This window comes from Anabrus simplex, chromosome 8, assembly GCF_040414725.1.
Source record: "Anabrus simplex isolate iqAnaSimp1 chromosome 8, ASM4041472v1, whole genome shotgun sequence".
Lineage (NCBI taxonomy): Eukaryota > Metazoa > Arthropoda > Insecta > Orthoptera > Tettigoniidae > Anabrus > Anabrus simplex.
In genome coordinates this window covers 166,171,741-166,185,348 of record NC_090272.1, presented here as the reverse complement: position 1 = coordinate 166,185,348, position 13,608 = coordinate 166,171,741, and the positions used below count along the sequence as shown (strand labels likewise).

General features: G+C 40.0%; 1 protein-coding gene across 1 annotated transcript in view; it reads left to right on the top strand.

The window, feature by feature from the left end:
* The window catches only part of LOC136878917 (aldo-keto reductase family 1 member B1), a 71,851-nt gene that overhangs the window by 54,876 nt on the left and 3,367 nt on the right, over nt 1-13,608 (top strand). Inside the window, exon 6 of the mRNA XM_067152530.2 lies at nt 2,580-2,728. Coding sequence (XP_067008631.2) covers nt 2,580-2,728 — 149 coding nt within the window. The remainder of the gene's footprint in view (nt 1-2,579; nt 2,729-13,608) is intronic.

Here is a 13,608-nt window from a genome sequence, read left to right as displayed (position 1 = left end):
CCTTTGAGGATGCCTTCCTCGTCCTACAAGGCAGTAGGTTCCATCTGTACACCCCAGAAGGATGGGTTGCCTCTTCCGCCATCTCCGCCGTACCGAAGTCCATCTTCTCCGCCGTAGATGCCGTTGAGGTCTTCACCCTTAACCCAGGGCAAGGGCCCTCCATATTTATGACCCCTGGAGAGAGGGTGTCCCAGTATTTTAAAACCCCCAGGAATTGGGCTACCTGTTGGTCCGCGGGTTGTATTGGTTATTTCAACCAGCCCTACATACTGTAGGAGCCCCCTATCCGTCACCTGGGGACGCGCTCTGTAGGGGTCAGGTTCCCCTGGTTACTTACTGGAAGTTAACCCCACCCACAAGGAGTAAGGTTATTTGCAGAGTATCAGATTTTATCAAATCATATTCAAATTCAGTGAAACCTCGTAAGTGCGTTCCTCATTTACACGTTTTCCCGCTTAGCACGTCGTAAATTCGAAGTCCCGATTCTCATCACATTAAATCTATATAAAAATACCTCGCTTATCGCATCACAAATTTTCGCTATTACCGCTTAGTACGATTAAATTTTTCCTATCCCTGAAAATGTTACTCAACATCCCTTGTGAAACAGACGTGATTTCCAACTTGGGTAAGATCCGTCGCCACAGTTGCGTGATTATGGAAAAAGGCCTTAAATTCCTGAACTTCACAGCATAAGTTGCACGTTCGTGGAGCAAGCCGTTAGCCTCAGGAATGTTCAGTTTTGCTTGCTGATTAGCAGCAAGATTGCTGAATAACAGTCTATTTGTGCTTGCATTTCGCATTCGATTCAGAAATTAGAAATTTGTGTTGAGTGGTACAGTGAAGTGTAGCGAATATTTGTCGCTTGATACGGTAGCCTATATCTGGATTGGGAACATATAAACATACCTGTCGTATCACAAATTTTCACTATTACCGCTTACTAAGAGTATGATATTTTTCCTAGCCTAAGCAAACAGGTTGAGTATTGACAGTGGCTGCTCACTCGGACGCATGATGTGCGAGGGGGACAGGAATAGCCGGGTTTCGCTGTCACAGCAGGGTGAGGGAAGGCCATTAACCTTCCATGGTATGCCGGTGTGCCATTCTTATTGTTTTGTTTTGCCGGAAGGTATTTCTTTTACTAATGCTATGTTGCCAGCTACTATTTCTATGAATAGGAGGTTAATTTCTGTTTTGTTTTGCTGTTGCTTAATTGTTGCCTTATTTGATGTTGTCATGTAACTTTGTAATTACAATTATTCAATTTTGTTTTATGTTAGTTTGGTGACTTATTGCCATGGCGGGTAGATCTCCAATAGGGGTTGGCCAGGGGCTATTTTGCTGTGGTAATGATTATTTATCCTAATTTTTTTTTTGTTTTTTTTGTTTTTTGTTTTTTGTTTGCTTAATTTAATTTAATATTAATTTTACTAATATATAGCTTAGGTTGGAGTTAATGTGTTCCTTGAAAGGATCAGTTAGTTTAATTACTGTAAGATCTGAGGAAATAAATACTATTTATTTTTCCTAGCCCTGAAAATGTTGTTTGTCATCCCTTGTGAAAGAAACGTACAGTGAAGTTTTGTCGCGTGATACAGTAGCCTATATCAGGATTAGGAATATGTTGTGAAATTGACTAGCGTGGTCCATATTTGTCTTGTGATAGTCTAGTTATGGATACAGAAAAAGTGATATTCCTTACTAATGAAGACAAAATTAAAATCTTTCAGAAAGTGGACTGGACCGCATCTTTAAGTGTGCAGAGGTCGCGAATGTTGAACTCCCACCTTTGAGTTTCGACTTGGTCCATGGTCAAAGTTTTTCAAAATGGCAGTCAATGAATGATTCCTCCCGGTCGCACATGGGAGGGTGTAACCTGCAATTCATTGTCTAAGAGTGTGACCAGCAAATAATGTTTAATAACCCACTGCTCTGAAATAAAAGGCTTCTACTAACATTTGTTTTAGAAAGAGTGTGATCTGTAATAATACTGGATATTTTTATTGGCTGCCCGTGCATATGTTATCATGTTTGTTGTTTGGTGTTTTCACATCTTTCAGTGCATTATTTTATAAGCCTTAGCAGAAAAGGTTTCCATATTTGTTCTCATGTTTTTCACACCTTTTAATACTTTAATCTCATCTTTAGAAATGGTAGATAAAGTTTTCACTGTACCCGCGGATACACAACGTAAAATGCATTCATGTCTGAAAAAATCTGATCTTGTGTTTCCATATCCCTGTTGGATAGTTGTTATTCGTATATTCACTAGTATGTTTTCTTGCTTGAAACGTTCAGTTTTGTTGTCTTGTGCAGAAACGTCTTAACAAGGTTTTATTGTATTTAGAAATGTATATACATTTATGTTTATTTCTGTTTAAATACTAAGAAACTTGGAAATTGGGAACTTACTTTAGTGAAGTCCTCTTTTTCACTCCACTCTAGCATAGAATGCGATTCTAATATTTTATATTTTTTCATATTACATTGAGACATCAAAATTCAGTTTGAATCCAGTTATTGTTACAGAATAGTATCACAACACATAGTACTTACTGTATTTCTCTGTTGAACAGATACAGCGTGGCAATATCACCATTCCAAAGTCGGTCACCAAGTCTCGAATTGAGCAGAATTTCAAAGTTTTTGATTTTGAGCTCTCTGGAGAAGATATGTCGTATATCGACACATTTGATTGCAATGGCCGAGTGTGCCATTTGAACTGGTGAGTATATAACCTTATTGGAAATGCTTAGAGGAGAGACGCTAATTAATAGTACATTTATACAGGTTAAATGCACAGGTAAGAACACTAACTGAAGTAAAGTAGATATGTATAGGAAACAGATGGAGAGCAGCAACTTACTGTGGAAGCACGCATGGATTAGAGTACTCATAAAAAAAAAGACATGAATCCAAGTGATGGCCACATGCAGAATCTTGGACCCATGTCTTTCTTTTATGTGTATTTGATTCATGTGTGTCTATACAGTTTATGGCAACCAGTAGGTTATGACATTGGTGTAAAATTTTTGGTATAATATTCATTGGTATGAGAGAAAAGAGTGGCTCTCTTTATTGTTGTGTACCTGGAAGCTGCTTGGGACGTTGAACAGGAAATGAGAAAGGTAAATTGGAGTGATAATCTAATATTGAGACTAGGCACCTCATGAAAACATATTTTGAATTGTTTCTCTGTGAGAATCTTTAATGTTTATACACACATTTTCCTCTTTCCCTCTTCTGCCTCCAACATAGGTTCTAGATGCACTTTCCAACACAAAAAAAAAATAATTGGCTGTAAGCACAACCATAAGAAAGGAGCATTATCCTAGAAATTTATTTGCTAGTTAAGAGTTTTATGCACACTATGCTTTTAAAACAAGCACAATTGCACTAAGGCCTACATGTGAACTTGGCAAGTTTAATCTTCACCCTACAATGCATAGTGATTCATATACGAATCGTACAGTTTTCTAGCTTGCTGTCTTAACTTGTTTGTTAATTTTATTGTACCCAGAGGAATGAGCCTTCATTTCACAAGGCAGCATCTAGGATGGACCCAGGACCAGTGGGCCTCTGTTCTCTTCATTGATGAGTATTGCTTTAATCTCAGGTCTCCTGATGTAAGAGAGAGTGTGGAGGAGGTCTGGAAAGAGGTATAGCGCCATTGCTTTCTCTTGGAGGACTCGGGAGGCGGCTCTGTGATAGTGTGAGGCAACATCAACAATGAAGTCAGGTCGCCTACGGGCGTCAAATCACAAGAGCTGCACTTGGTGAGCCGAATATGTCCTCGGACACTCCCAGCACTAAAAGCCATACGCCATTTCATTTCAACAATGAAGTCTGCACTGAGTTGGGGGCACTCGGTGACCAAAGGTGCATTGAAGAGATCCTGGAGGACCATTCTTTGAACCTTTCATTGGCCAGAATTTCTTGCTGATGCATGATAATGCCTGCCTTCATACCATTCACTGTGTGATGGAATATCTGTAGGAAGTTTGGTTTCGAACTCTGGACTGGCCAGCAGGTAGTTGTGACCTAAATCCTAATGAACATGTATGGAAGGATCATCAGACGTGACACCATTACCTTGGCATGGTTGAGAACATTTAACGGAGGAGAGTTATCGCACCCTAGCAGAGGCCATCCAACAACTTGTGAACAATATGCCCGAGTGTTTACAGACCGTCGTATGTGCTTGGGGTGGAAACATCCAGTGTCCCCATGAAGTGCAGTACAAACATTAACTTTGTTTTTGTTTGGTCATAAATTTAATAACAGTCAACAGAAATCAACTAAAAAGAAAACTAAATAAACTGAAAAATTTCAAGCCATGCAAAATGTAAAATAAAATTTGAGTTAATGCCTGCTGTAAAACATGTATGGTATTTTTTATAGCCATATGTCTAGCTTTTGTATATTTAAAATGAATACTGGAAAACCATGATAGTCAGGTCGGAATATATTCTGCTACCGTATGCGACAGTAGACAGTACTACCTGCAACTGTCTGGCCGAGGGTCTGGCGGCCGATACCAAACCAGGCAAACTAAGGGAAAACCAATAGCTGCGAGCAGAGGAGTTTTCTCGTAGAAGGTTGGATAAGATGAAACCTTTCTGTGGGAAATAACACACAAATTCAATTCATCAGCTGCTGCCTAGTAGTGAGGCAGGGGACTACCAAAGGCTAAGGGAGACCACCCTGAAAGAAAATCCTCCAGTACATTAGGCCTAGCAAGTCAGTACAGGAGTACAATGCAGTTGCTTTCAAAACGAAAACAAGCCTCGGAAAGAAAAATATTCTGAATGACAGTACTTCACGTACTCTTGGAACTAATGACGTCTTGTCCGATGTTCATTCAAGATGCACGAGAAGAACAGATCATAGAAATAAGCTTCGAATTGGAACCTTAAATGTTATGATTCTAACAAGAAAATGCAACGAAATCGTGGATTTAATGAACCATAGACATATTCACATCCTAGGGCTAAGTGAAACCAAATGGAAAGGTTGCAACACAAGAATGTTAAGAGGATGGATATAAATTATACTGGAGTGGTAATCCTGCAGTGGCAAGGAGTGGAGTTGGTTTTATACTCCATAAAGACATCTCATTCATCAATGAGAGATTAATCAAAGCTAAAATATGCCTAAATGGAGAAGCCCAAACTGTGATCCAAGTTTATGCTCCCCAGCAGGGTTGTAGTGATGACCAAAAAGCAAGCTTCCTAAAAAAAACTAGAGGACATCATTGATGAAGAGAACATAATGATAATTGGGGATTAATGCCCAAGTAGGAACTAATAGGTCAGGATATGAAGGAATTATTGGTCTATATGGATTTGGTAATAGAAATTAGGAGGGTGAACTTCTATTGATCTATGTGCATGAAACCAACTTCTGGTGAAGAACTCATAGTTTCAGGAGCGAGATAGCCACAAGATAACGAGGTACAGGTGGGATGGTCAGTATAGATCAGTATAGACATTATCGTCACAGATAGGCCAAGTGGAGAAAAGGTGCATGATGTAAAAGTGATACCTAGTGAGAGTCTTGATAGTGACCATAGACTCCTCATTGCAGACCTGAGAGTCACAAAACCTATTATTAAAGTAAACAAGGAGAAAAACCATGAATTAAAGAATGGAAATTGAAAGATCTGGAAGTCAAACAGCAGTTTCAAGAGGAAAACAGAGCTAAAATACCAAGACACAAAGAAAGGTAATGAAGAATGGAATGTTTTTAAGGCAAGTCTGGTTGGTAGCGCAGATAAAATATGTGGAAGAACAAGCAGAAGAGTTGGAGAAAAAAGAACATCTTGGTGGAACGATAAAGTGAAAGAAGCCATAATGAAAAGGAATAAAGCCAGAAAAGCTCTTGATGTGGCTAAGTGTGACAGAAGAATCAACAGCGACCTAATAGACAACAATAAATTGGAAGAGATGGCGAAAGAATATAGATACAGGAAGTTGGAAGCCCAAGAGAATTGTATGGGAAGAAAAAGAGAAGTTGGCAAGAATTCACAGCTAAACTGGAAGAAGACAGTAAAGGGAATCTGAAAATGATATATGGAATAGTAAAAAATAAAAGATCAGATAAAGAAGCAGTTACAGCTCTGGAGACGACAGATAGGAATATACTTCGCAATATGAAAGATAACAGGGATACAATGGGACAGTATTTTGACAAGCTCGTAAATGGCCCTAGGGAGATCTCTGAGGATGTAGGACAGAAAACAATAGAGGAAGATATCCCAATTACATGGACCGAAGTAGAGCAAGCTCTCCACAAGAAAAGTGGTAAGTCAGTAGGAGCTGATGAAGTTACAGCTGACATGATTAAAGCTGCTGGCCCACCAGGAATACATTGGCTGTATAGAGTTCTCAGAACAGTATGGAAGGATAACAAAATACCTGAAGATTGGGTAAAAGGGATGATAGTTCCTATCTCTAAGAAAGGGAGTAGAAGGAAAAGTGAAAATTAGAGGCATTACCCTCCTATCACATGGCCTTAAAATTATGGAGAAGATCATTGAAGTCAGAGTAAGGAATATACTAGAGCCTATCTTAGAAGAGGAACAACATGGCTTTAAGGCTGGAGGAATCGCAACAGATCTGATATTTGCTTTGAGGATGTTGGCAGAGAAACATTGGAAAAGAGGAAAAGACCTAATTATTGTATTAATGGACCTTGAAAAGGCGTATGATGATGTTCCTAGATCAACTATTTGGAAATGTCTTAAAAAACTTGGTATACCAGAGTACCTTATTAAGAAGATCCAAATGCTATCTACTAATTGCTATAGCTGTGTCAGTATTTGAGATGGTCACACTGAATGGTTCAATACAACCAAAGGAATACAACAGGGAAGTGCCTTATCACCTCTTCTTTTCATAGCAGTTATGGATACCATTTTAAAGGTACTAAAATGAAAAGGTAATACAGTAGAACCTCGATAATTCAAAATCGGTTAATTCAAAATCTCCCCTAATTCGAAGCAGTCTCGTTCCCGGAAACATGAGGTACGGTTTTCCATGTTGTTTAATTCGAAATACGCACGATTCGTAATTCGAAGAACAATGTCGGTCCCGTTACCGAAATTCATACTTTTAATTCAAAACTGCCTTTACATTTAAAATAAAAGTATTTTACAGAGTCATTTAAATTCAAAATTTCTCCGTCATGAAAGAGCGCGTCTTGCGGAACGTGAACGGGTAACTTTGCGCACTTTCACCTACTTCGGCGTGTCTACAGAGTGCTTCATATCCGCTGTGTACGAGCGGAATCGTAATTATTTTGTATTTGGTGTTTTTAGGAACGCCACAATTCACAATATCACGTAGCAGGCAGTGTGCGGAAAGGTAGAATCTGCGAACACTGGCTATGTAGACAATTGGCGAAAAAGCGTGGCTTATAGCGTATAATCAATTCGTGCGCACCAAATATTATTGTCAGTGCCGATGAAACTGCATTGTTTGTTTTATTTTTTGAAATGCTGAGGCCAGACTTAAGGTTTTAAAGGAAAAAATTGCCAGCCGGCAAATGTTATGTGTTGCTATGCAGTGCACACTGCACACGGAAGAGAGAGACTTCCTTCCCCTGTCATAGGAAAGTTCGAAAAGCCACGATGTTTTAAGGGTGTCGAGCACTTCCCATGCCAGTACAAGGCACCTAAAAATATAGACAGTACAGTAATCCAAAAGATAAAGCATTTGCACAGGGGAGCCAGCATAATTTTTCCTCGTCTTTGAATCGTGTTTTTCTTTCGTTGCGTGAGGTTATGTTTGTAATTGTTTTATACAAGAGCATTATTTGAATTGTTTTATACAAGAGCATTATTGGAATAATGTAAATGCACCTTGTTGGTTAATTTTCTGAAATACAGTGAAACTCTGTTAAGAAGTTTTTCAAGGGACTGCAAGAAAAAAACTTCTTAAGCAGGAAACTTCTTAAAAGGGGTAATGCCCAAAAACTTATTCTGTACTTTGAAATACATGTGAAACACACAGCCAACAGATTTCCTTGTTTGTGAACAATACCGAAATAGGCTGATATATATAAGAGCTGCTTACAGAAAGCCACAATATAAAAATTTGATTATCATGACAATATTTTTAGAGATAAAGTAAAATAATTGAACATACCATATTATAAATATATTTGATAAGAGAAGGGAACATATTAAGTTATATAAAAACGTTGCAAGGTTTGATTATTTTAGCAGGCAGAACCATGTCCTTCCACACTTCCCTTCCCTGCGAACTTACACTCTCTGCTTCGCAACAAATTGTTTTGTAAGCGAAAACCAAAAACCCCATGGCACTACAGCCCTTGAAGGGCCTTGGCCTACCAAGCGACCGCTGCTCAGCCCGAAGGCCTGCAGATTACGAGGTGCCGTGTGGTCAGCACGACGAATCCTCTCGGCCGTTATTCTTGGCTTTCTAGACCGGGGCCGATATCTCACCGTCAGATAGTTTCTCAATTCTAATCACGTAGGCTGAGTGGACCTCGAACCAGGTCCAGGTTAAAATCCCAGTCCTGGCCGGGAATCGAACCCGGGGCCTCCGTGTAAGAGGCAGGCACGCTACCCCTACACCACGGGGCCGGCTTTGTAAACGATGCCGGCTCGATTTTTAAAGCGTTCCAGCCAACCGCTCGACGCGGTAAAAGGTACCCTTAATTTGCATGAGGCTTTCTCCTGCACAATAGTCCCACTGAAAGGTACGGTATGTTTAAACTTCGCTGCTGTTTAAACCATATTAGCAGAACTTGTTCTATTTCATCGTACTTTTCAGATTTAACTTCCTTACAATTTGCTGAAGTATTCCCTGCAGAAGCAGAGATCTCTTCTTTCTTCACTATAATATCGTTCAAAGTAGACGGCGGCATCCCCAGCTCCTTTGCCAAAGCAACACGAGAAAGTGTAGATGACGCCACTTTCCTTATAATCTCCACTTTGTCTTTTATTGTTAGTGCCTTTCGCTTGATCTCTTTCCTCTGAGTTGCGCTCATTTTCATTTTTTTAAAAAAGCTTGTACGTTGATATTACAAGTACAAGTAACTTCACCTACTCCTATTCATACTAATTACGACGCTACACTATGCTTGGCAATCCGTAGCTTAGGCTTACAAGAAGCAAAGACAAGACGTGTACTAGTTTGTTAGCATGTGCTTTCTATCTTCCTCACACCCCTGACACCTGCTTCAAGGATAACGGCAGCAAATGGGAAATCTAGCAACTTACTCTTAAGAGATTCTTAGAACCTAGGCCTAAATCGCCCCTGCATTCCTACTGGTTGTCACGGCAACGGGCGTAGTTTCTGGCTGTTTCACAAGTACCGCATGGCCAAGCCAGTATTGAGTTTATTTTCCCGCTTCAATCCTCTTCATGCTATAGGTAATGAAGAAAAGAAACACAGGTTCGAAGTTGGTAGAAATTAGTGCATGGAAATGTATCCGGGGTATTACGTGGGAGAGATAAAGGTGCAGTAGCAACGCTAGCACATCTAAACGTAAACAGTTTCTTTCCCCGCGAGAATTTTATTTGATGTCTCCTCATCCTTGTGCTACGTTCTAATAATGCGATGTAATAATTACGAGTGACACGATAATACAATGTTTAGCTCATATAAAGGTAAAATTAAAAATAACTTTCAATTTTATGCCAACACGTGGTATTGCAATGCCTATGTGTGCCTCCCTCAACACCCAGTTGGCTATCAACATTCGTTCAACTTCGTAAACGATCGGGATCTTTCGGTCGGCTGTTTGGCGGCATGTGTATCAGCTGGCTGCTGGCAAATCGGCTGTTTCCTGCATAGAGTCGCGAAGTTGTTTTTATTCACCTCACTGGTAATAGACACGGAAAATCTTATCAGTTTAATTCAAAAACGTAATTTCCTCTACGGCAAGGCCCACAAGTATTATTGCAACAACGTAAAACAGAATGCCTGGAAGGAAATAAGCAAGGGAATGAAAAATCAGACAGGTTAGAATATTCAGTTTTGTGGTAGGTTAACATTTTGTGGGCAAATGCACTTTACGGTTTTTAATTAATGTTTAGGCCACCTCGATTAATGACTTCACCCCTGTCGCGGCCCGCAAATTACTGCATTAAAGTTTTATCAAATCATTCATTGCGTACTTTGTTTCTTACGTAGAATCCCGTTCGATTTTATTCCGCTAGATGGAACGGTGGAGTGGAAATTTTGACTGTTGGTTCGATTCGATTCCACAAGTCGAGAGTGATCATCTGCTGTCCGTGTTGTCATAGCGTGACGTCATATGGCCGTGGCAGGCCCGCACATGTTCCGTGACACCAGACACACACCGCGAGCGCGCGCACGGTCTAACACAGGGTGCAACTTGCGCGGAGACTGGAGGGTTCTAACCACGGGCTGCTTTGAGCGGACGTTTTCTATCTCAAGGGGCTCTAAAATCTGAACTGTTTAAGCGGGAAATATATTTACAACAGAACACTTTAAACGGGAAAAATATACATATGTCTTAATGCAACTGATCAAGGGACCAAGAATATCACACTTCTTAGGCGGGAAAACTTCTTATGCGGGAACTTCTTAACTGAGTTTCACTGTAGTGTTTTCCATGGCATTTGAAAAGTTTAAACTGAGAATCAAGGTGATTGCATGCATTAATGACTCTTAGAAGTGCCTTGGCGGGAAATCGTACAAGTATAGTCACTGTACTGTTGTTGAAATGTGGACGGAAGCGAGAGACTTTCTACCCGCGTCATAGGAAAGTTCGATAAGCCGCGATGTTTTAAGGGCATCGGGTACATTCCGTGCAAGCACAAGACATCTAAAATGCATACAGTACAGTAATCAAATGAATAAAGCACTTGCACAGGGGAGCCAGTATAGATTTCTCCTAGTCTTTGAATTTTTTTTTTTTTTAATGTCATTGCGTGAGGTTATGTTTGCCAGTGAGTTGAATACTGTAAATGCACCTTGTTGGATACATTTGGGAATAGTTTTTTCCATGACATTTGAGAGCTTTAAACTGTGAATCAAGGTTAATTGCATGCTGTAACGGGTCTTAGAACATATTGTGAGGCCGCAAGGGTTGGCATTTCCAAAGTATGTGTTGGCGGTTAATTCGAAATCACATAATTCGAAGTCCGGTTTTTGCATCCCAACGACTTCAAATTAACGAGGTTTTACTGTAAAGATCTTAAGGCTCTGGTGTTTGCAGACGATGTGGCAGTATGGGATGAAATAAAGGAGGGAGTGCAAAATAATCTGAATGCATGGTGTAAGAAGTTTTATGATTATGGAATGAAATTGAACCCATCAAAAACAGTAGCACTGAAAATCAGCAGACATAATACAGAATGAAACATAAAAATACAGGACCACCAAATTGAAGTAGTACACCAATTCAGATATTTAAAAAGCATAATGGCTAGTAATAATCTCAGTCCAAACAAGAACAAATAGATTAGCTAAAGCACAAAAATTAACGTGGGATATCTACAAAAAGAAATGTCTATCAATAAATACAAAAATAACACTACAACACAGTTATAAAACTGGAAGCTACATATGCAGCAGAAACGCTTTTTCACCTGAATAAACCATCAAAGACTGACAGACTTCAGTAAATTGAAAGGAGGATTGGAAGAACAAAACAAAAATACCACAAGGATGGACAGTGGCGGTTAATACCTAACAAAGTCGTGTACAAAGAGCTAGAACCCATTACAGATACTATGCGTAAGAGGAGACTGGGATTCTTTGGACATATCATGAGGATGCAGGGTTCGAGACTTCTGAAACAACTAGTACAACACAATCTCGTCTCAAAAAAATACCACAACAGGATGTAAATGGATCAGAAGTAAGAGGATCTGAAGGACATAGGCCTTACAACAGAAGACACCACAAATAAGATAAAATTGAATACAAAACTCAAGAATACAAACCTCCGCTTTACTCTTACACAAAACAAACCAACAACACGCATATTTTCAACTGAGGAAAGGGCACGAAGATCGGAGCGTCTGAAGAAGTGCTGGGAAGACCGCAAAGCCCGAACAATCCCTTCAAAGAGACCTGAACGACGGACTGACTAAAGTGATCCAGTGTGGTCATAAAAGAAGAAGAATAGAGCTGAGATAGAAATAAGAGTAATCAAAGGCTCTAACTTTACCTACTATGGGATAAGAAGGTCCCACAAAGAACAAAAATGATCCTGTACAAGTCATATTTCATTCCCATCCTTACATATTCTCTGGAAACCTGCACACTAACATCAAAGGATTGTAGTAGGATTCAAGCCTGTGAAATGAAATTTCTTAGAACTGCCCTCCAAAAGAGACGACTTGATCATGTGAAAAATGGTGAGATCCGATCTAACCTAGGTCTAAATGAATCGATGGAGGAAAGACTTAGGTCATCTAGACTTAAATGGTTTGGGCATGTTAAACGAATGAATAGCACAAGGTTACCATGTGCTTATTTGGAAAAGAGAATAACTGGTAGAAGACCAGCTGGAAGACCAAGAAGAAGATGGATGGACCAACTGACGGAAGACATGGAGAGAAGAGGATGGAACTGGGAATCTGTCATGGACAACAAAATCTTTTTTGAATAGGCAACTTTGGAAGACTCTCATTTTCAAACACCCTACCCGGCTTGCTGGAAGGGCAAACTGATGATGATGATGTTGATGACTGGAAAACCAATACATTTTAGTGGTATGAATTAAGATTTTTACATAAGAATTTATCACAACATACGAAATTGGCATCTGTAACAGTCTGTCAGCTTTGCTTTTTCTTATCCTCTAACAGGAGTATTCAAGGAGGCACATTAAGGCGGGATTCCACTGAGGCAACATTAGGGCGACATGGAGCATGCGACAGTGAAGCATGCTGCAGGCGACTTTCAATTGAAGAAACACGGCACGACATGTAGCGTGCGGCTGTGTGGCATGAGACATGTTGCCATCTGTCGAACACACTCTGGTGCCGCATGCTTAAAAAATATGCTTGTCGAACAGTGTCGCCCGGGATCCGACAGTGTGTGGATCGGTGCTACAATTTCCGTGCGGCAAGATGAAGTGGGCTATTGAAAACACTGCGAATTTAATTGGGGATTGTCACAATGCTCCGGAACTGCGGAATATAACATTGAGTGATTATAAAAACATTAGCAAAGAAAGCATACGTTAAAACGGCCCCCAGAAAAATTGGCTGCAGTGTCCACGAACTGAAGAAAATTTAAAATGCGTTCAGCTTTCCACCGAGAGCATAAAATAATTCAGAAAATGAAAGCTGGTGGTGCTTCTCCATTGAGAGGAAACCTGCGGTTCGCGTATAATCTACTTACCGGTACCTTTCCTCTTTACATCTATGCTCCAAACGTCAGGTGATAATGAGGAACGTGTGGTGAATTGATTTTAAGCCACTGTTTTCCTGTAATAAATGAAATAAGTTAACTCCTTATGAACTTTTGTAAATAAGATTGTGATTTATTCAATGCCTGCCGGGCTGAGTGGCTCAGACGGTTGAGGCGCTGGTCTTCTGACCCCAACTTGGCAGGTTCGATCCTGGTTCAGTCCGGTGGTATTTGAAGGTGCTCA